This window comes from Ciconia boyciana, chromosome 1 (assembly GCF_034638445.1).
Source record: "Ciconia boyciana chromosome 1, ASM3463844v1, whole genome shotgun sequence".
NCBI classification, from domain to species: Eukaryota; Metazoa; Chordata; class Aves; order Ciconiiformes; family Ciconiidae; genus Ciconia; species Ciconia boyciana.
In genome coordinates this window covers 218,249,725-218,273,154 of record NC_132934.1, presented here as the reverse complement: position 1 = coordinate 218,273,154, position 23,430 = coordinate 218,249,725, and the positions used below count along the sequence as shown (strand labels likewise).

The 23,430-nt window shown below is 46.0% G+C and overlaps 1 protein-coding gene across 9 annotated transcripts in view; it reads left to right on the top strand.

Annotated features, from left to right (window-relative positions):
* FAM168A (family with sequence similarity 168 member A) overlaps positions 1–23,430 on the top strand; it is a 207,247-nt gene that overhangs the window by 163,828 nt on the left and 19,989 nt on the right. For all 9 annotated transcript variants that reach the window (XM_072850951.1, XM_072850950.1, XM_072850943.1 and 6 more), the window contains one exon: positions 18,511–18,591. In XM_072850951.1, the coding sequence (XP_072707052.1) occupies positions 18,511–18,591 (81 nt within the window). The remainder of the gene's footprint in view (positions 1–18,510; positions 18,592–23,430) is intronic.

Sequence of the window (23,430 nt, the reverse complement as noted above, 5' to 3'; positions counted from 1 at the left end):
CCCAGGTAATATGACGCGAGTCTTGGGATTTTTTTAAACAAGCCTGACTGCTTCTCCGTGTCAAAAACAAGCAAAAGAGGAGCTGCCACAAATTTATCACATCTGCTTGAGCAACCAGGAGAATGCACCTCAACCATAAAATGTAATCTACTTAATTAGCTGTAATTGCTTTGCCGAGTTGGACTATCATAGAAATCATTGTTTTATTGCAAGCAAATGAAAATTGTACTGTGCTAAAACATCCCTGGGCTGTCACCCCTCAGCTGTGGTTTTTAATACGTTTGTAGTTTCTTCTGGGTGGAAGTCTGTTTGTAAGAAATAAAATATCTACAAGATGGGGGCGGGGGGAGGGATTTTTATTTGCTTTTTCATATTATTTTTTTTCTTCTAAAGCTTTCTGAAGAGATGCTCTACCAGAACAGCTGGTGCAAAAACATAGCTCTAATTAAAACATTTCCTGAAATGCGTTTCTTCTTTTAGGAGAGGGATTATAGGGCAAGAACGTGGTTTATATACGCTTCTTTAGGAAGTAACGGGATTGAAAAATTCAGTTTATGAACCAGAAGTAGTAAATGCTGCATAACCCCCTGATTTCAGTGCTGTTGCTCTTCCTCCCTGGCTTTCGGTGAGTTGGGCAGGAGCTGCATCTTCTGGTGGGTTTCTCTAGGGTCCGGTGCGGTGGTCAGGGGCTCTCATGCCAGCTCTTGGCTGGAAGGTGAATAATAAAGACCTCGGGATAAGGGGTCTTTGTGGGATCACTTTATTTCTCCTCTTTTTCCGAGAGAACCTTTGCACTTTCGAGCTGGTGAAATTAGATTTTCTTTTCGCTAGAGCCTTTTTTTAAACACTGCTGTGGAGTTTTGCCAGTTCAAATACTATGTATTCTCAGCTTCCCCCAAGCACAATTTGAATCTAATCTCCTGGCCCAAATACATGCGAGAGACCCATTAAGCCTTTTAACACCCAAAAACTGGTTTTGTTAATATTCTGTGTGTGCTCCATCTGCTGCTGTGTTTGTCTAAAGCTAATGTATTTGAGAGCAATTCACTTTGCTGGTCTAAGTCCAAAATGTCCAAAATACCATATGGACATTTTAAAGTTAATCAGCATTTTAAAATTCAATATCTAAGTTAAGGATGCTGTGATCCCTAAACCCTCAGTCTTCCTGAGTTTAACTCAAGCTTGGCCTATTCTTGCAATCCCAAATATTTTATCATTTTGAATTTTTCTCTTTGCTGACCCTCGCAAATGACAATCGCTGGGTCCAGCCTTTAAAACTGGCCCTTTTGGGCAATAATTTGATTCTGTAACATTGTTGTGATCATCCTGGAATTGCCTATTACTAGAATTAGCTGAACTAGGAAATTCGGTGTCCCCAGAGATCCTGTTTAAGGATGTGAATCAAGACTAGCTCCGGTGAAATCAGGAGGATGCTGCCAATGTCAGAGGAGAATCTGGAGTGTAAAAAGCAGAGATAGGAAGCAGGACAATGCTTGTGCTATAGGAGAGACTTAATTACTGGGCAGTTTGTGTTGCATTCATCCTTGATCATGCTCTGGGGATGCCCAGGGCATGCCAAACCGGCAGCGCTGGGGACCTTGGCTTTGGCAGCACACCTGGCATACCATTAAGGTAGGTCCAACGCTGGCAAATTAAATTCAAGCATCTTGAATACGAAAAACTAGAAGTAATGCGCGGCCAGGTAAGGAGCTTGCTGCCATCACTTCTCTTCCAAGCGAACGCCTTGCTCTTCGCCCTGTAAAATTACAGTCTGAAAAAGCATTTCTGACACCTATTACTCAATGTTTAACTCCTCCAATAGTCGCGGCGCCGGTCCCACGAGGTCTGTAGCAACAAACCCTCCTATGCAGAAAACGGCAACTTGTCCCAGAAAACATTCAAACTGCGTCTCTACAACACTTTGAGTGATGACAAATGAAGTGGGAGGATAGTCTTGTGCCAAACAGACAAAATAGGGTCATCTTCTGCTCAGCTCGCAGTTTCTGGGTGACTCACGGCGAGCTAGCTTGTTCCTCAGCGTGTTGGCATCTCTGGCTGTGAAATTGGGATTTCCCTTCCTTCTTCCAGCCTTTTCAACCTTTTTTTCACATTGCAAAGTTCTTCACATTGCAAAGTTCTTCACATTGCAAAGCTGTGGGGACAGACTGATTTCTGACACGTCTGCAGGTATCTACCGCACGAGAGGCCCTTTCTGGATGCTCCTGTCATTGAAACAAGGAATATTTTGGACCTGGTTGTCATAAACACCAACCGGGCAGAAGAAAGGAATTATGATAGATATGGAACAGGAGCAAATTCCCAATTCCAAAGTCTAAAAAGGCATCAGAGATGCACACTGAAGCCGGTTCCCTTTCCGTAGCTGGAAGCACGGAGGTCTTGCACGCACCGCACTGTCTGTCGCAGAGCAGAAATTACATCTGGAGCAAAACGCCAAGGCTTGAAATGATGTTTTTTTTTCCCCCCCTGGCTTGGGAGCAGAGCTGAAAAGGATGAATTGAAAATTAACCAGATGAACAAGTGCATTTTGGAAATCACAAAGGGCTGTTTTCTGAGCAGTTACTGTAAATACCCTGCCATAACCTATAACCTGAGGGCATGGAGAGTGCGGGCTTGCTCTTGTGCCTGCCTGCATTTACATTACAAACTCCTCCAGAAAGAGCCTACCAGAAATCCTCCCTTCAAGACGCATCTAGAGTTGCCATAGAAACTCTGCCAGAGCAGAAGGGGACTGGAAGCACCCGCTTCTGAAAGCGTGAGGCTCTTCTCGCCCTCCGCAATATTGCAGGGAGACGGCGAATTCATGATTGAAAAGCATTTGCACTTCTGTAACGTTGTGTACGGAACCGGAGCGACTTGCGGGTGTTCGTGGGTTGGACTCCTGGGTTGCTGGCGGAGAAGGGGGCCAGAAGGATGCTCTGTCTCCTCCTTGGTTAGGGAAGGATCTCAAGGAGGATCCGATGCTTAAAATTCACCCTGGTGGAGCCTTCTCTGCATCAGAGTTGCACCGGGCAACCTTCACTTGCAGATGGAAAACTGGTACCAGAAACATGACGTCCTCGTCTTCCTTCTCTTCACGTACATCTCCCCAGATCTCAGTTTACTGCAGCTTTTTTTCCTCCCAACCTCTGCGCTTCAGCGTAGATTTCAGTTTGGACAAAGAAATGCATATTCAGTATTGAGAATATAAGTAATTATTCCATTGAAGGTGCAGGAATTAAGCAAGGCTCTAGCTCACTCGCCCTGAACCACGTTGCGTCTGTAAGCCAGCAAGAGCGGAAGGCGATTTCTGCCGGGGAAGCGGGCAGATTTGACTCTGAGTACACATGGGAAGCAGAGTTTTTCAGAAAAAAAAGGCAACCCTGTCACTTTTCTGACCATAACCTCCCTTTAGTTTGTCATTCTGGATCAGTTCAGCTGCCATCTCAAAAGCCCTGCTGTGGCATCTCCTCACCTGCCGTGCACCCGTGCTGACCTTCCAAATGTTATAACAGCTCCGGAAAATGCTTTCTACAACATTCAAGAAAAGGCAGAGGAAGAAACCTCTGGACAGGATGAAAAATGAGCTATGTATAGTCACTGTGAGCAGGAAGAAGAACAGTTACTCCATTTCCGTCTTTAAATTTGAGATACTGGCTGAGTTAAGGACCTGATGGAGTTGTTATGCTTCATCCTCATTACTCTGCAGGAAAGGAAAACATTTCATTGTCTTCTGAAGTAAAGATTTTGAAAATAACAAAGATTAAGAAGGAAAGAAGGAGCTTAGTCTTAGGGCAGTGTGTCCCAAAGCCTTACGAACCTACTGCCATTCTCCAAGGATGTCAACAAGCCCCTGCAGGAAGGAGGTGGCATTTCCAATGGGTTCAATGAGGTCCCTCAGCAAAGATCTGTAGAGAAACTAAGCGTCATGAGTGGAGAGGCAAGGTCCTTTCCAGGGTAAGTAATTTATTAAAAGATAAAAAGAGGGGGTTGGAGTAAGTAACAGGCTTTTCTGGTGAAGGGGTCCTGGCGTTTGGCAGAGGTCGGTGGTGGGAGCTGGGTTTGTTCAGCACTTTCAGAAGTGACCTGGGAAAGGGAAGGAGTGCTAATTTTAAAATTCAGGCCAATACAAGATGAGGGCTGAATGTGAAGGTTTGCAGTAGCCTCTCGTGAGATTTGAGTAAAGATGAAATTCAGTATAGGTGAATGTGAAGTGATGCATGTGAGGGAAAGGAGTCTTAATCTCACATCTAGAATGCAGGGGTCTGAGCTGAGCATTCCCACTCAGGAGGAGGGTCCTGGACCATGACAGCCAGTGCCATGAAAACATCAGCTCAATGCTCAGCGCCTGTCCAAAAAGGCAAATATGATGGTAGGAATTAATCAGGAAAGGAGTTGAAGACCAGAGCGTGCCAGTACAGCCTCTGGGCATCTCCCTGGTACACCCACCTCTGGAAGACTCTGGGTGGTTTTGGCCCCTGTCTCCGAAAGGCTTTAGGAGAGTTGGAAGAGGTTCAGAGAAGGACAATGAGGGCAAATCAAGGTCTGGAAAGGCTTCCATATGGGCAGCAACTGAGTAACCTGGAAAGCTGCAGCCTGCGAAAGACATGACCAAGGGGAATATGAGAGAGGTCAATAGAGCCATGGGTGACATGGTCACTAAAAATAAGCTACTCCTCATTTCTGTAGTACAAAAGCCATCAAATGAAGGAGCCATCAAATGAAGGAAAGTGAAATGTTTGCAGCAAACCAAAGATGAAGCTTCTTCAACAAGTATTTGGGCTGTGGACATCCAAGGCTGAAAGCTTATATAGTTCAAGGGAAGACTTGACAAGACCAGGGAAGAGAAATCCACTAAGAGAGAAATAATTAATAACAAATGACAAATAATAAATAATAAATGTGGTGAAAATAATATGTAGCACAGGAACTCCCCAAACTGTAAACGGCTGGAGGCTGGGAGTGTACTGGGGGGAAATCATAAACATTTATTTTTCCTACTCTCTTCCCCAGACATCCTAGGACATCTTCCTTGGCTGAGAGGTTAAGAAGTGCTGGGCATCGGGTATGCCACCAGTCTGGGAGTTTGGGATCTCAGGTCCTCATCCAAGTCCCGGTGTTGACCCTCCATGCAGGAAGTGTCTTCATGTCTCTGAGTCTTAATGTTCATATCTATAAAAAGATGCTATTTGCCTTTTACACACCTGCAATTTGGCTTTACGCTTATCACCTTGGCTACTAAACCGTGACACTTTTATCAGTAGCATCCTCTTCTGCAGCAGAGCATCTATTACTGATCGCTTCCCAAGAGAGCAGTTCTGCAGGGAAGGGGCTTGGCGTGACCTGGCCGATGGCAGTATTTCTCCCACCTTGACTGTACCAGGTGGTTCATCTCCTTGTGGCTGACCTTTCTGCAGCCTACAACGCACCCCAGTGCTACCCGCTCTGCTTTAGGAAGGAGGTTTTGCAGAGTCCTTGCCTTTTTCAGTCTTGGTCCATACCCTACAACTAACCTGACAGCCATCTTTTATGAGTCCTTGTGGAAGAATTTACGAACAGTTTCGTTTGCCTGAGCAAGAGAAACACTGTTTGCTGAGGTAATTTTCCTGGGGAGGAAAGAGGCATTACATTTTAAATTGAATGTGTGCACAGCTTCTCGGAGGGAAAGTCAGCTTTGTCCATCGCATCACTGCTGTGGGATCTCCACAAGGGCCAGGGATGACCCTACCAAAGCTAGCCAGGTCTTGACAACGCACAGGCATGCCTTGTGTTATTCCTCTGGGAGGTGATTCAGAAGAGGAAAAGTTTACAAGCAGAGCTAGGAAAGCGATACCGTCGTCAGCCGCTGGTAGGTTAATGGCCTTCACTAAGTTGATAAGGCTCCTCCCGAAGCCCACCTGTAACCTCAGCAACGGTTGTCCTTCGAATGAACTGCTAGTGTCCAAGCAATATCTCCCAGTGTTTGTGCTCAGCTCAGCTTATTGGTAAATAATAATGTTCTCGATTCAGCTTGCTCTCCAGCTATGGGCCTTTCCTTGGTACGTTTGCCTCTTGCTCTTCCCCAGTCCCATCCTGTGCAAGGGTGTGCTTGATTATGTGATGCTACGGTACAGCTCCTGCTGTTCTGGCAGCATGGTCTGTCCTCCTGCTTACGTCCAGAGCCCGTCATGGCTAAAGCACTGCAGGGGTTATCAACATTTACTCCTGAAACTCACTTTTCCTGCACTACCTGGTCTTCTGCACAAGAAACTAAATGGTGACAAGTTCTCCTGAGAGAGAGCTGCAGATGGACTTCTGTGCCTGAAAAAGTTTCCTTTGTTTTGCAGTTATGTCAGCTTCTGTAATCAAAGATCTGTCCTCTCCCAGCAACCCTGGCCTCATTAGTCTTTTCTGCTTGGCTCTGGACAGGCATATTAGTGGTTACCCAGCACTGGTGTGGATGTCTGGCTTTAGCTGCAGGCCGATGGCAAGCCGGTTTTCACCACGACTGGGATTCCTTTGAGGAAGAATGAACATCATTATTCTTCAGGTCTTATCTTAAGGAGAATAGGAGGAATACCACTTGGTCTGCTTCAAGTTTAGCAGTCTTCTGCTATCATAACTTATTTTATTCCTTCCAGCTAAATATTTCCCTGGGGAACATTATCGGATAAGGTGGAGCCACAGTTCAATGTTTAAGAAAAACTGTAACGGCTTCTTTATCTAGGGCTTACGCTTTCTTTGGAGCAACAAACAATTTTATTTTATCATTAGAAGCTGTTCATATCTTGCTTTGGATTAGTCAAATACAGAATAAAGTAAATAATTGCAGAGAGCATTAATATTGCATGACTTAAACAGTTTTCTAGAACTTCTTTCCCATAGAGACTTGTCTCAACATAGGAGAGGATATGACACATGTCTCTTGCCCAGAAGTTATATCGATTGACAGTCTGTCAAGTTCTGTCACTATGTTTTATTTATAGTATGTGCCTTAAATAATCAAACTATCTCACTAATATTTTTGGACAGTTGCTCCTTGTTTTCAAGATGAGTTTTGCTCATACAAATGTGTCCTGAACCCAGACAGCTGCAGTAAGTCCTGGAAGGTTTCTTTTGGACGTAAGTGGGAAGTAAAACTGGGATGGAACTGAAATAAGAATGGAAATGGGGATCGTCTCTTTTGGCCAACAGCTTTCAACTATATTGAACCTTAAAAAATGGTCTGAAAGCAAGTTTTCTCTGAGCAAGAGAAAATGAAGGCAACGAATGTCCAAAACAGTCCTTCTGTCATTTTCTTAATATCTTTTTGGTCTTATAAAGTCTCTTAATGCCCTGGCATGATGAAGGCAACAGCTTCAAGCCAACATACTGCATCGTGCAACCATAAGGTCCCATGGAAGAGCTCAGAGCTCTGTGCAAATCCACTGCTCTTCCTGCCCAGTTCCCAAGCAACCGGGATTCTCCAGCTCCTCAGGGCAGGGAGGCCCCAGCAGCCATCCCCTATTTTTGACCTCCAGCTGAGAAAATGTCCCCCAGGACCCTGTTGTGTCAACATTGTGACCCTGTGAAATGGAGACAAATAGACCGTACCATGTGCCCATGCCATCATGCCATCAACTGAAGGTTTTCTCTCCATCACCTTTCATGCCAAAGGTACCTCTGCCGCTCCCATGACTTTCAATAGTGCTTTCTTCTAAGTCTGTACAATATAAAGGAAATGGTCATAAAAAGAAAATATTTTTGCCAGATTCATATAGTTTTTGTCAGGTTTTTTTTGGGGAGGTTGCATTTGTACTGAAGGTTGCAGAGGCAAGGTGGTGTTATCTGTGATGCCTGTAGAGCTCCTGTCTGTGTAGTCTCCAAGCGCTGGGCTTATCATGTAAGATGTGGATGACCCATAAGAAAAACTCCTTTTTCAAAGAGTGTATGCTTTCACACAAGTGGAATTCACCACCCTTTGGGTCAAGCTGTGATCCTGGGGAGGGAGAGGAAGAAGAGGGAAGGAGTTACAGAAGTTTTCACACTAGAGGACCTGCACTCTTCCTTCCTCATCTTCTACTCTGCAGGTCCAGAGCTGCCTCCCCTCCTGGGGAGCCTGCCTACCCCTGCGTAACATCTTTGCAGTCCTGGAAATGTGGAGCTGGAGTGAAGCCAGAGGGACTCAGGACGCAGTGAGGCTCCATTATTCCTTTGCTTCATGCAAAAATTGGACATGAACTGGCAATGTGTGCTTGCAGCCCCGAAAGCCAATCATATCCTGGTTGAGGATACAATATCCAGGCTGAGGGAGGTGATTCTCCCCTTTACTCCCCTCTTGTGAGACCCCACCTAGAGTACTGTGGGGTTCCCAGTACAGGAAAGACATGGACCTGTTAGAGCAGGTCCAGAGAAGGCCATGAAAATGGTCAGAGGGCTGGAGCACCTCTCCTGTGGAGAAAGGCTGAGAGAGTTGGGGTTGTTCAGCCTGGAGAAGAGAAGGCTCCAGGGAGATCTTATTGTGGCCTTTCAATATATAGATGGGGCTTGTAAGAATGATGGAGAGAGAGTTTTTACCAAGGTCTGTAGTGACAGGACAAGGGGCAATGGTTGCCAACTGAAAGAGGGTAGGTTTAGATTGGGCATAGGGAGGAAATTCTTTATGATGAGGGTGGTGAGACACTGGAGCAGGATGCCCAGAGAAGTTGTGGATGCCCCATCATCGGAAGTGTTCAAGGTCAGGTTGGACGGGGCTCTGAGCAACCTGATCTAGTGGAAGGTGTCCCTGCCCATGGCAGGGGGGTTGGACTAGATGACCTTTGAAGTTCCCTTCCAACCCAAACCATTCTGTGATTGCTATGAATGCTCTGGGAAGAGAGACACCACAAAGCACTTTGTATTGACGGGAAGGAGGTACGCCGCTCCAGCCAGAGCCCCGCTGCCTTCAGCATAAGCCTGCAGATCCCTCCCCACCACTGCTCCTCTGCGGGCTGTGGGGGCTTGGCCATCTGTCCGTAGCTCATCACGAGGCCTCTCATCAGCACGAATGCACAAGGGCAACCCTTGAACAGCAGATACAATAAATTACCCCATTTAATTGAAGTCCTTTAATTTTCATAGGATCAGATGGCAGTGCTGACTTACAGTCTCAACAGCAGCGAGTGTGAGATACGGTTTTCCAGCTCTGCGATACCGTGTCCAAGTACAGAGTCTCGGCTTGAGTACACGGTCAGCAACTGCTGGTCTGTATGGACATCAGTGTTTAAAAATGGGAAACAGCAGACCCAGCAATGCTGTGGGTGCCTTTACAGTCCACATGAAGATTGGTTTTGCATGGCCATGGGTAACGAGCAAGAAATAAGGTGCTGCTTATGTAAAGGAAAGGACCTTTCAGGTGAAAAAAGAACCAGCTGTGAAAGGTCTCCAGGAAAGCGAGCAGCTTGTCAAATGCTAGAGCAAATCTTTTTTTAAAACAGTTGCTGTGTCTGGTGAATACATGTTCATTTGACGGCTCTACTCTTGGGCTGATGAGGCTTGAAACAGTAATAAGGGGGTGGCACTTTTTCATGGGAATGAATGTATTTATTATCCTCAGAGACTTCAGAAACGCTGGATTCTCAACCATCCATTAACTTGCCCTTCAGAACAGTTCCACCCTTGCTTTCAGCTTTCCCTCTATTTTTACATCCATTTAGCATGAGTGGGCTGGAATAGTTCCATGGCAAGGCGGCGAGTGAGTGATGGGATACCAACGGTAACGTGGGACGATCACGAGTAAAATGAAACCTGGCCCAGCCTCTGGGCTCCCTGCGGCATCAAGGTGCCTTTGCAGATCTGGATGCTCGTCCTTCGTAATGCCCGAGGAGCTGCGCGTGGGAGAGGTTTAGGTAGAGCTTGCCATGGAAATGCGTGCAATCGCTGTGCCCGGTTCAACTGTTAAATGGTTCTGCGTGATTAGGGAAGAAAGAAAAGGTTATGACATCCTTCCTGCTGTAGTTGCATTTGTGAGCTGGCAAAACAGGATTCACTTAGATTCATATAATTTAAAATGTTAAGCGTAAAACAAAATAGAAATCAGTTTAGGAGGGTTTCAGCTCTGTCCTCCTGAGTTGGAGACTGCTTCCAGACTTAAATTTGATTTGGAAAACTCTGTGAATTGGGGAATATAAATTTTGAGCTATAAAAGGAGTTTCAGTATGACAGCTTTGCCTTTTAAAATGCAAGAGGCCAAAGTAAGCCTGGAGGGTAAGTGAAATCTAATGGATGAGAGATGTCTTGGTGTTTTAGTACTGAGTTTGACCTGAGTTCCAGCTGAAGGACGGTAACATCTTAAAACACCCTGACAATCTAACGTACAATCATTTGATCATACCTGTAGCATCCTGAGAGCCCTTAATCTGTTAGTCACTTGTGACAAAGGGCTCCTGGCTGGTTAAATCAAGTGCTTGGTCTTGGAAGCGTTGCTCTCTGTTGACCTTGGTGCAGCCCCGTGCCCACCAAGGCAGCTGGACCTGTAAAACGAGCAGCCGGATAGCGTTGGGTCATGGCTCGTGCGAGGGGATGAACAGGCTGGCCATGAACATCTAAAGTGGTGGGGCAGGAATAATGCTGTGTATCAGGTAGGCAACTGTGTTGTATCAGGGCAGCTACACAGGTGGGATAAATCTGGAGCAATTAATCTTTGATTTAAGCAAATGATGTTTTAAATAGTTCCCATTGAACAGGAAAGGTCTATAAAACGCTCTGTGTAAGATGCCATTCAGAGGTCACCTCCCTACCTCCCATGCACCAAGGGATATTCCCTGGGGGACAGCTCCCCAAAAGGCAGGAGCAGATGCGTGGCCCAAGCCTCGAGCTCTGCGGCTGTGCGAGGAGCAAGGCGGGCTGAAAGGACGTCCTTCTGGATGGAGAAAGGCTCATGCCATGGGAGAGCAAGGTTTGTTTAAATCTCCGCTGCGAGTCATTTCTGAAGTGCTGTAGCTCTTCATCTCTGGAGGCTTGGTTTCCAATGCAGAATTAGTTCCCAGATGTCCTTCTCAGCTATTTTCTCTGTCCCTCCCAATCATCACACAATTAGGCGCATTCTTTCTGGTGTCATTGCTACCGGCAATCAACGTTCAAGAGCATTGCTGCAAGTCTGGCTGGTGGAGGCTTTGGCGGAGCTATGCCAGGAAGCCTACGTGGTGTCTGCTCTTTAATTTCTCAGCTCTGGGGTAATTCCTCAAGTACCAAATTTGCACGTTTGTGTCACAGAATGTGACTTTTTGCAAGAATAAATTCCTAATCGGTTTAAAGGAAATGGATTTACAGCAGTGTAAAGTCGAAGACATGAAGTTTCTCACGTTTCTGTCCTGAGAAGGTACTAATAAATACTATTTTTGAAGAGCTTCTGAGGTCTAGGCAATAAAGAATGAGAAATAGTGGATGGTCTTAAAATATGACATGAAAGTATTTTGCAGGTGAAAATATTTTGGCTTCGTATGGCTGATCTGAAGAGGTGGTCGTAAAGACAAAATGTTCCTGGACCTGTTGCAGCTTCAAAGCGACTGCTCAGCAGAAGCAAACTGGCATACAGTGTTTTAGGGGTTTAAAAGGGAAAATGAGTAAAGTCGTCCCTTGAATTTATCTGTCTTGGAACGACGAATGACACAATATGGACAGTTTTGTGTGTTCGCCTGGGTTTTTAGTCTGTTGAATGCTGGTAGTTAATGAGCTTTGGAGATAGTGCAGCAAGCGGCTGAGCAACGGTGAGCTGGAGTCCTTGGTGGCAGTGGTTCAACGGGTTGAAGTGTGGTTTTGTAGTGCCTTGTTCTGCACTTACATAAGGGACTTTATTATCTGTCCCTGTAAAAATCCTTGTGATACAGCTGCTATTAGCAGCGTATCACTGCTCGAGACTTGCTAGGAAAAACGATGAAGGAGAATATTTTGTCTTGTAAATTAATGTAGGCTGCTGGTAGCAATTTAAGCCCTAATCAGATAATGGCCAACAGAAACTATTCTTGAAAAATTAAATGGCACATTTTGGAAATCAGTGTTGTAAGTGACAATTCATTCACCCGATCACCGGTGGAAGGCTGAAACATGGACCAAACCATCTGGGCTGTCTAGCCAAAGAGAAGCAAATTCTTTTTCAAGAGTTTCAAGAGTACCTAAGTCCTGCAAAGACCTAGCACTTGTGGATTTTCAGTGCTGCATTGGCTGGTGTGTTATTTAGATGCTCCTGACAATTTTGCTTGTGATCTGAAGCTGGAAGCTCACCCATACCTGGTGTGAAATTGCAGGTGGACGGATTATGGTAGATGCTGCTGGCAGATGCCAAACCTTGGGTGAACGTGTTGAGTTTGGGCTGCTCAAAACCAGCGAGCTCCTTTTGAGAAAGACTTTGGTATGTGATAACCAGACGGGTTCAGCATAACAGGTTCAGATCACCGTATTGATTCCTTTTCTAAGTATTCTCAAGTGCTCTGTCTGCTCTGTTTTTTAATGTCTGTGTGTGCCAGGTGTGTGGACAACGAGATTGAGTCTCCATTTCAGCAGGGCTGGAGGGAAGAAATCAATGGCAGAACCCCAGGGAAGGTCCCCTCAAGTCCACAGCAGTTCCTGAGCACCCCACTGTCTCTTGGATGTGGCTTTTGTGACATTTGTACACAGAGGAGAGCACAAATCCAGAAACAGGAGGACAAGAGGGCATGAATCTTGTGATATATCAAGGTTTATAATGTGCTTTCAGAAGGCTGTGTTAGCTGGGTGTAAGAAATATGCACAGTAGGCGACACAGAAACATTAAAGAAATTTTTGGGGAAACATGGCCTAATCCCTGCTTGGTACCACATGTTGGTGTCTCCAAAGCTCCAGGATTGGACCTAAAGCTTACAGAGGCAGGCTCGCAGCCTGGCTAAGATGCTGGTTAACCTAAGGAGGTTCTTCACTGTCAAAGAGTATTGTCATAATGCATCTGCAGTTTTGTCTTTTTGTAAATTCGCTCAATTTTTTCAAATCTGGATTGGAGTGATATGCTAGAGGGAAGTGATGCCATCCAGAAGGACCTGGACAGGCTTGAGGAGTGTGTTCATGTGAACCTCATGAAGTTCAACAAGGCCAAGTGCAAGGTCCTGCACCTGGGTCGGGGCAGTCCCCAGTATCAATACAGGCTGGGGATAAAGGATAAAGGGGAAGGACTTGGGGACGCTGGTGGATGGAAAATGGGACATGACCCAGAAATGTGCGCTCGTAGCCCAGAAAGCCAACCGTATCCTGGGCTGCAGCCAGAGCAGCGTGGCCAGCAGGGCGAGGGAGGGGATTCTCCCCCTCTGCTCCGCTCTGGTGAGACCCCCCTGCAGTGCTGCGTCCAGCTCTGGGGTCCTCAGCACAGGAAGGACATGGAGCTGTGGGAGCGGGTCCAGAGGAGGCCATGAAAATGGTCAGAGGGATGGAACAGCTCTGCTGTGGAGAAGGGCTGGGAGAGTTGGGGTTGTTCAGCCTGGAGAAGAGAAGGCTCTGGGGAGACCTTATTGTGGCCTTTCAATATATGAAGGTGGCTCTAAGAAAAATGGAGGGAGGCTTTTCACCAAGACCTGCAGTGACAGGACAAGGGGCAACAGCTTTAAACTGAAGGAGGGTAGGTTTCGATTGGACATAAGGAAGAAATTCTTTAGGATGAGGGTGGTGAGACACTGGAGCAGGTTGCCCAGAGGACTTGTGGATGCCCCATCATTGGAAAGTGTTCAAGGCCATGTTGGATGGAGCTTTGAGCAACCTGATCTAGTGGCAGATGTCCCTGCCCATGGCAGGGGGGTTGGACTAGATGATCTTCAAAGGTCCCTTCCAACCCAAACCTTCTGTGATTCTGTGATTCTGTGGGTGCAGGTTGCTCATTTACGGTGATGATGGGCAGGAAGTGTCCTTTAGAGGAAGCAGACAAATGGGGAGATCTTTGAACTGGGACTTCCCCTCTAAAACTTGCCACAGGTGCCTTTGCTGTGGCGTTTTAATGTCACTTTGTGCCTCATGCCTGGTCCTCTGGAGCCTGGTGGTGCCGACCTACAGGGTTTTGCAAGACTTTTTCTTGTGGTTCGTGGGAAGGAAGAGCTGGAGCTGGTTCGCACCTGGGGCTGGGTATGAGCGCCCTGAATTTCAAATGCCGAAGCAGATGAAAGAGAATAACAAATCTAATCCTTGAACGAGCTCAAATAAACCCTTCCCCTCTATTGCTGCCCGTTCGATTCTTTCATCCTCCCCACCCTGCTGCTAGCCTTTCCTCCTAGGGCAGCCCTTTGCCTGCTGACATCTCTGTTTTTTTTCTCCTGCCCTCTCATTTCTCCCCAGTAATTCAGCATTTTTTGCTGGACTGACGTACAGAACAACCACAGCAGCTGCGTAGGAGCTCGGTACCTTGGGACCAGGAATAAGCTATCCCAGAAGGCTTCCAGGATGGAAAGAGCTGTCTTAAATGCCCCATCCAAACATTTCTTTTCTCGTGCAGAAGAGATCTGTGGTGAGCTTGTGTGTATGGTTACACACGCATCTGTCTTGCCTGTAGGCAGTAAAATATATACAGCTGGAAATATACGCTAACTGCTTTATTATGGGCGTTCTGAGTGTAATCACGAAGGAGCGTGGGCTAAACAAATGCATTTGAAGGATCTGTATGCCACTCTTTTAATTTATTTCACGAACTCCTTTACTAGTGCATCTTCTAAAGGTGTGCATGTTAAAAAGAAGGAGCAGGTAGCTGGGACTCGCAGCCTAAAAGCCATTAGTCAAAAGCAGCATTGCACCAAAGAGGACAGGGGTGAGCAGAGCTGGAAATGATGGTATAGAAACATTTAGAAATACATGAAAAATTAAAGGCGGCTTTAAAATACCTACTTGATGCAGCCCCATGTGCTCTTTGCTTTGCACAGCCAGTTATTGCGTCGTAATTTTTAAGGCAGTTCAGTTAGTGCTTCTCAGCGCTGGAGCGCTGTATATTTTCCTTGGGGAGAACATTAAATGAACACTGGCTTTCCTACTCCTATTGATTGTGGAGATGATATTAAATTAAAATAAAGCAAGAAAACAACTTTTGATTGCTTCTGTGAGGAATCTAATAAATTCTGTTCAATATGTTTTCATCTCATTTTCTTTCCTTCTGCATCATTGCTGTAATAAGGCCCCAAGCCCCAGCAGAGACAGGGTCCCGTCATGTGCAGATCTGTACAAGTAGAAAGTAAAGGATATTTTCTTTCTGTCCCTGACATTTTCATGTCTCCAGCAGGAAGCCCATGAAGATTAGCAGCACTCAACATAAAACAAGTGGGTTTGGCCCACTTGCTGTTATTTTTGATTCAAGGTGAAGAGGCAAAACAGACATGGCAGGAAGGGAGCAGGGTCAACAGGCGGAACAGGGATTTACGGGAGGTTTCTTAGGGTATCCAGGGGGAAAATCAGAGCAGGATGCCAGAAGCTTTGGTGCTGCCATCTCTCCTGAGCTCATCCCTGGTCGTTGGATCCAGGCTTTGTCTTATACCCCAGGGGATGTAAGACATGGGGACCATCATGGGGACTGGAGCTTTTGCTTTCCTGAGGAAGCTTGTTTATGGTCATTTAGGGGATGGAGAAGAGCCAACAAACATAAATCCGAATGGCTCAAAAATCAATAAGGTATAAAAATGTCTCATGTCCCAGTGGGTTTTGAGTGCTGGGAATTTTCAAGCATGTTTCCCCTAGCACAAATTGCCCCAGATTCTGCTACTTTCTTATCTTTCAGTATGTCCAAAAAAGGAGCAAACCACATTAATTTTCCTGCACCTTTCCCATCTCCGTTTCCCCTTAAAATAGAAAGGACAAGTTTTCTTGCTGGAGGTCAGCACTTATCAAAGGTTATGAGATCAGAGTGGAAGATAGAGTAGAGCAGGGCTGGCTGCATCTTTTCGCATCCAAAGCTATTAAAGCTTCCTTGATAGAAACGGTATTTATCTGAAATGAAATTATTCTGAAAATGGCCATGACTTTCTTTCAGAACAACAAAAGATACCACAGCAAGCGAGATGCAGTCCTAGCAAGCAGAAGTTAAACCCCCAAAAAAGAGAAAGAAGACCTAAATATACGGTTGTCTCCATCTGCCTGAAATAACCGTGAAGTCTTTCAATAATTGGCTGGATGGAAGAGCTTACCCAAAGCCACAGTTTTCCTGTGGTCTGAAAGCAGTCTGATTTATTTCAGGCTTGTTTTTTACGTATAAACCTAATGCTGAAAATTTTGGTCCGAGTAAAAGAGAAGGGGTTTTTACTGAATTTAATAGCGTGTGAGTGCTGGTGATATCTCAGAGGGCACAGATGAAACATTTGCTGCAGGTAGCCACACAGGACTATGTTTGTCATGGTTGTTGACTTAAGGACTATTATTAAGGACTACTGCATCAGTTCATGGGATTCAGGACTTATTTGGGGGGATTAACCAGCAGCAAAGATGAGAAGAACCTCTTGGTGCCCCAAGAGTCTATCATCTAGATCCCATCCCTAGTTGATGAGCAAGGGACTTCCCAACACCATGGCACGCATGCACAGCCCTTGGTGACTAAACTGTGTGCTGAGGAGGTAAAACCCCATGTAGAAACACGGTTGAGAGAATTATAGGGAAAATACGCTTGGTGTGGTCAAGAAATGAGTTGGAGTTGGTTTAACACCCCTAGCCAGATTGGTCAGGAGGCAAAGCGGGATCATTGAGCTCGAGCAGGCAACCGGAGGACCCTGGAGCGATGAATGTGTCTAGAAAAGAAATGGTTATTTTCTAATGAAGTGGAGAGTAGGCAGGGATATTTCTGATTTAAGATCTTCATCATTAATGTTCTGCTTGCAATCACTGGATCTGCAAATAACTTTCCGAGGAGCTTCTTGATTGCTAAAAGGCGGTATATATTCCTGAGTACGATGACAACATAGTTTTATGTAGCCTAAAAAAAAAAAAATAAAAATCTGTTAAACTGCTGCTTATCCAACATTAACTACAGCAATTTTTAATTAACCTGATTTAGAAGCCAAATATATCACTGATGAAAATGAGAGGGTAGAACATACAGTCATTTATTCCAGTACAGTGGTCATGATTGTTGAATTAGATTTATTCAAATGAACCTCAAAATTTTGCCGCAGTAGTCGGCTGTGTGCCGGGTGCCAGGTTTTAGAAATCTGCACGTAGTCGAAGAACAGTGAGCTTTGGGGCATGGGAGGGAGAGATTGCGATCTGTTTGTCTTGCTGCTCAGAAAGGGGGAGGAAAGACCCACGCTCGCTTTTATTTAATAAAGCAAAAAAAAGAAAAAGACGGGGTGTGACTCGACTGCTAATTACCTCTTTCCAGCCTTTGCTGGCAACCAGCAGACAGCGTCAGTGGAGCTTGGCATGGAAAGACTCTCCAAGGGTCATTTTGTCTGCTGTTGGGTTGGCTCTGCTCTGGGACGATGGCCAGTGAGATGCACAGATAAACCGGGGCAGCAGTCGTGGCGGTGAAGCACAGCAAAGCCAAACTCCCCGCCAGCAAAGGAAGATTAACGTGTCCCGTTTGGTCTGTCGGAGGGATTTACGCAGGAGCACGTAAGAAGGGATGGAGTTATTCGAGTGTTAACCATTTTCAGTTGGGAAGACTTCCAAGAAATGGAGGTAGGGCAGTAAACAAAAGCAAAATGGAGCAGACCGAGGTGCGGAGGTTGTCATCTGTGGTCTTCATGGAGGACAAGAACTTCTAATGAAGTAAGAGTTTGGTGCAAGACATCTGCACTGCGTGTGGGTGCACACAGGAACTTGGGTCTGCAGTGTACGGTGATTTCCAAGCCTCCACGTAGCTGACTGCTTAGATGATTTCCCCTGAACTCCCCATGACCGATCCGAGTGAAGATGATGAAAACTGAAGATGCTCTGCAACCTTTTCTAAAGTGCCCATTAAAACCTCATGTGGCTTCAAAGGGTACGAGCTGCCGTGCGTGTTCCTTCCAGGTGGCCTGGCAGGTAATCGGGTCCCTCCCAGGGATGGCAGTTGTGCAGCCATGAGTGAATATAAGGGCTGGCATGTTTTCATGCAATGTCCCTACCTTCCCTTTAGCAAGAAGCTCTGGTTAATGGAAGTGCTGAGCACTGAGGACTTGGGCTAGGTGCTGAGCTCTGCTGTTAGAATGCAAAGTGCTGTGATGATCAAGCTACGATGGCTGCAAGCAGCCAAGGAAAACCTTTCAAATATAGCTGTGCTGGTGGTTTTTCGTAGCTGAATTCTGCATTCAGTGTGTGTATTTCCTCGGTAGTTTTCTTCAGAGCACATTGAACATTCCTGCGTTCTGCATTCTGGTTATGGTTCTTGTTTTCTAGAGGAATAAAGATGAAATATTGATGATGTCATGTGTAAGTCTGTAGAGCACACTCATAGTCCTTCCTATACCCTGGCCTACTGAGAATAGATCTGTGCTTTACCTCTCAGCTGTGCCGATGGCCTCTTTGCTCACACAGGTTGTTTATTGCTTTCCAGGGATGCTGTCCTCTCTCCCTGTTGACAAAAGTGTAATTTCTCTTTTTTTCTCATTGCAGGTTATCCGACGGGCTATCCCACCGCTGCCCCAGCCTACAACCCAAATATGTATCCAACCAGCAGCCCCGGCTACGCCCCAGGTAAAAATCTGTGTGTGGAGACGATATTGGGCATGTTGAAGCATGCAGGAGGATTTACCTTTTGCTGCTCAATGTCCACAACCCAGCAGTTTCCATGTGCTTGTCAGCAAATACTTTCCAGGGAAGGGACCTGTGTTAAGCTCTTCCCTTCCTAACTCTGCCATTAACTTCACGCCCTCCACTGGGAATATTTGTCTATGTTGCAAAGTACTTTTGAGCCATGAATTATATCTTAATACTCATCCCAGGAATTTTACGATCCTCATCGCTGTGATACCTGCGCATTGATGGCTTTTAATAGTTTCTGAATACCGTATGCTATTCCCCGAGATTGCCTTCCCCTTCCCCCTGCTTGTCCTTCTCTCCTCCTTCCATGTCATAGATGCAGAAATGTCAGCAACTGTGTCCTGTTTGGTGTCCGGATCTCCCGTGCCGTGTCTTTACTGACTCCCGCTTTCCTGTGGCACTGACGGACTCTGGGTCTGTCCTAGTGTCTTCTTCTGTCCAGCTCCTGCCCTTCACACCGCCCTAAAATGGCTCTTCCAAAGATGCAGCAAGCTCTTCCTGGCCAAACTCAGGAACTCTTCTGCCTCAGCCTTGGTGTGCTGGTTATCTTTGACCAGCTGCACTCTTCTCCATAAAATCTTGTTTTCCCTTGGCTTTCCCGGTTCGGCCAGTTTTCTACCTCTGCTGCAGCGTGCCCATTGGGATGTATTTGTCACCTGCCTCTTCCAGCTTTCCATGAAAGCTCGGCCAGGCTCTGTCCTTTATTCTCTTCTCCATGACTCCCCATCTATCTGTGGCAAACCTTACTTGGAGGTACAAGGTCTTCATTTTTCAGGGAGGTCTTAATTTTTCACACCAGCCACATGCTCTTTTGCATCCTCCTTTGCAGTTCCTCTGAACCATCCTACCAGCCAGGCTGATGGGTAACATGTTCATCCTCTGTAGCTCAGCCGCAACCCCGGAGCCCTGCTCTCTCTGCCGTCTCCAACCTTGGAAAATTCTCCATCCTTCTGGAGAGCTGGTACAAAAATAATTTTCCCAGTCCACTGCTTTAACCGTGTCATCCCCCTCTTTGCCTCCCTGTTGCTCATATCCAGCACAGGCTACTTGGCTTTATTTACAGAAACAACACCCCCTCCATTCATTCTTGGTGTCCAGAGCCTTACTGCTCTTTCAGCTCAGCCAGCGATGTCTGTCCTCTTCACCTCTTACCTTTCCAAGCAAGCATCTCCCTCGTCCTTGCTGCTCCTCTCCCCTCATCACCCACAAAGCCATTTCTCATTTGAATTCCTCCATTAGCCATGGGAGGTTTTTTGATAAAAGCCCATGACTAGACTGCCAAGCTCCTTCCCTTGCCCACTGTTGAGCACCATTTCTCCGCACCTCCCTTCCATCTGTTTTCTGCTGTTGTCTCTTGACCAAACACATACCCAGCCCATGGCTCCAGTTACGCTGCTCTGTGGATGCAGAGAAGTGTCTGGATGGAGGAGGACGCACACGTGTCCAGGACCTTCCCGCCTGGCCGGAGAGAGCTGGAGAGGAGAAAGCCATCAAAGCATGTGGGTGGCATGAATACAAACCCAGTCATGCCCTGTCCATCACTTTGAGGTTGAACACCTCATCTACATGAGGTGGGGAGACGGGGGAATTCCTTATAGCCAAGGGCTGCCAATGGTAGAAGATTCATGTAGATTAGGACACAATGTAAATTAATCACGGGAGCTGCTGTCAAATAACTTCCAGCAAGGACACTTCTTATTCCAGAAGAAGTGGACCTTCCACTGTTTTTAAGTCAGAGAAGTTACTCCGAAGCCGGAGTCCTGGAGTAATTCCCACCTGTCCACAAGGAGTTGTCTTCACCACAGCATGGACTAATGAGGTTCTGTGCTTAATGAGGAATATTTGAGTTGCTCTGCTAGATCAATCACGTGCTTTTGTATGCTTTCGAGCCCAAATTTGGAAACCTTTATAGAAGGTTTCTTTATAGAAACCTTTCTTTTTGGAGTTGAAGACTTCTCTTAGGCCCCCACTCAGGAAATAATTTAACTGAAGTCAAACTTCCATTTAAGTACTTTACTGAAACCAGCCCTTTGGAAGGACCAAGCGACCTTGAGTTCTTAAAGAGCGGTTAAGTTCTCTGCTTTCAGCCAAATTACCTGGGGGACAGGAGCCTCTTGGCATGACAAAGTGTGGTAGAAACCCAAGGGCTAAGTAGACGTTTCAAAATGTAACTCTTATCTGGAGTGAATTAAGTGAAAGGTAGTATAAGAAAAGGAAATCTCCTATTTAATAGCAATCTTGAGATCTTGTTGCCCAGAGAAGCTGTGGATGCCCCATCACTGGAAGTGTTCCAGGCCAGGTTGGATGGAGCTTTGAGCAACCTGATCTACTGGAAGATGTCCCTGGCCATGGCAGGGGGGTTGGACTAGATGATCTTTGAAGGTCCCTTCCAACCCCAACCATTCTGTGATCAGAACATTATTTATTAGCTGTGGGTTTTTTAGGCTGCAGTGTGTTATCAGAGCGTTTTCTTTAAGGGCTATGGTCACATAGGGCAAAAGCAAGAATTGGCAGCGTCTGAACTGTGATTGGAAAAGCATTTCTGAAATCAAGACTGTGCCTTTTTTTCATGGTTTTTATGAAAAAGGCCTGAACAAATCTCTTGCTCACCCATTTCCAAGCACACATTGGAGATGAAAAATAGTATCTCGCCCTTTGTTTTGACTTCATGGCTTTTCGGTTGGCCGAGATGTTTATTCTGAAGGTTGCACCTCAAAAGAGCTGTGGGATTTTAAAACTTCTGAATAAAGCCGTCTTTTCAGCTAAGTGTTCAGTACTCATCAGAGTGAAATAGATGCTTGCATAACGAACACAAAGCCGGACTTTGTGGCAGTCTTGCTAAACCCTTTCTCCTCTGAATTGCCAAGTTTTCAGTCTCTTGGTTGTTGTAAAATCAGTGGATCCCCAGGCTCGGAAGCTTTCCAAAGCTGGTGAAGCAGGAATGAGGGTTTCCTTGCCAAAAACTTTTGGTGCTGTCTTCTCCACATCACAGTTTAAATTCACTGTTATTTTGCAAGGTTATTAAATAAAGCCATTTACTATGGATGACTCTGTAAGGGATCTGTTGTGTTTTGTTTGGTTTTATGTGCTTCTGGTAGGGTCTGCATTTCTTCCCACTAAAAATCTTAACGTGTAATATGAAACAAGTTTTGTTCCCCTAGATGTGTGCTGGCCACCCTCAAATTCCCCCGAAGGATATAACACTGAAAGAGTAAAAGGAAAAGAGCTCCACAGCGTAAAAAAAACCCGACAAATTTATTAGTGGCTTGTCCTGCCAGAGGCTGGCAACGTCCTCCCTGCTCAGCCAGGGATGTAAATACAGCAGCGTTCCTGTGTATTGGTCTGGACGTTATAAAATGTCGCTTGTCCCCAGCCACTGCCTGTGCCTTGCCGCTGAGTGGGGAGGTGGCCAAGGGGACACCCAAGTGAGAGGGAGCACCAAATCACTGCAGGACGAGGAATTTTTTGGGGGGTCTACCTTGCTTCCTGTACATCTCAGACACCATCCTTGGGAGGCTGGAGTTCCTATTAGAAAACCAGTTGAAACAACCCCCAGAAATGCTGCGTTGCTATCCAAACAAAATACTTCTCTTTGCAAAATCGTGATGAAACGCACACATTCCCCTGGAAAGATTTTATTTCAGCTCAGTTTAATTTTCCAAATTAAAAAGAAAAAAAGACTAGGAAATTTTCAAGTATTTTAAGCAGCTGCAGCAATCGCCACATTTAGGGAAGATTTGGTTCCCTTTAGCTGTACAGACCTTATGTCTCTAACCCTTCTGGCCCAGGTCCCAGTATTCAGTGGAGAGAAAGAGAGACCTCCCCAGAGAGACATTTAGCCCATCTTTGGGGACAGACTCCCCATGGGTGCCTGTCTGTCCTCCTAGAAGAGCTTGAGATGAATCCTGCCTTCGACGTCCTTCATGCTCACGAGGAACAGGAACCCAAGGGGGGGTTTGTAGATGCTCTCTCAAGTAACTCTGATACGTAGTCAAGATACCCTCAGAGAAGGAGACGTCTAGGATGATGTTTTATGGGATTGCTTTCTTGGTATAGGTTAGAAAGTAGGAATAGATCGAGAAATGGGACCCATCTGGCGTGTAAAAGCGTAGGTCCTGGCGTGGGCCTCCTTCTCTCGAGCAAAGAAGTTGCTTGCACCCACAACAAAGACAAGAAAGAAGTGGATGCCCCAACCCAAATGGCGAAGAAACAGTCAAGAAGACCAGGAGAGAACAAGGAAACACAGGGATAACCCTGGAAATTGGGGGTTGCACAGGCAGGCAGCGAGCCCTGGGGCACCCCTTCTTGAGCCCATCATTCCTGCAGTGGCATCTACAGCCTGTGTCCTCCACCCAGCAGCAAGGAGCCCCCACACTCAGCGAGGGCCGGGATGTCCATCCGTCCTGGTCTCTCCTCCCTGAGAACAGCCAGATCGGCCTTCAGAAGTTTCCTTGTGATTGTTCGGTATGGAATAATCCGCCCCAAACCTTGTTAGTCAGCGGCTTTTATAAGCACAAAACCACCAAGACTTTGATTTTTCCCTACCTTTGTCCTGGTGGCTGTGGCTGTGGGTGTCCTCTCTTTCATTAAAGATGCTTAACCTCCCCCGTGCTTTGATTCTTGCTATATTTTATCGCTACAATACTTTGCAGCAAGCAGTTCTGCAGATTAATTAAGGCTTGAGTTACTGATTATTTTTTTTTAAAGCAATGCAAATAATTGTCTGTTGCTTTAGATTTGCATGATGTGAAAGGGGAAACGAAAGCCCTGGTC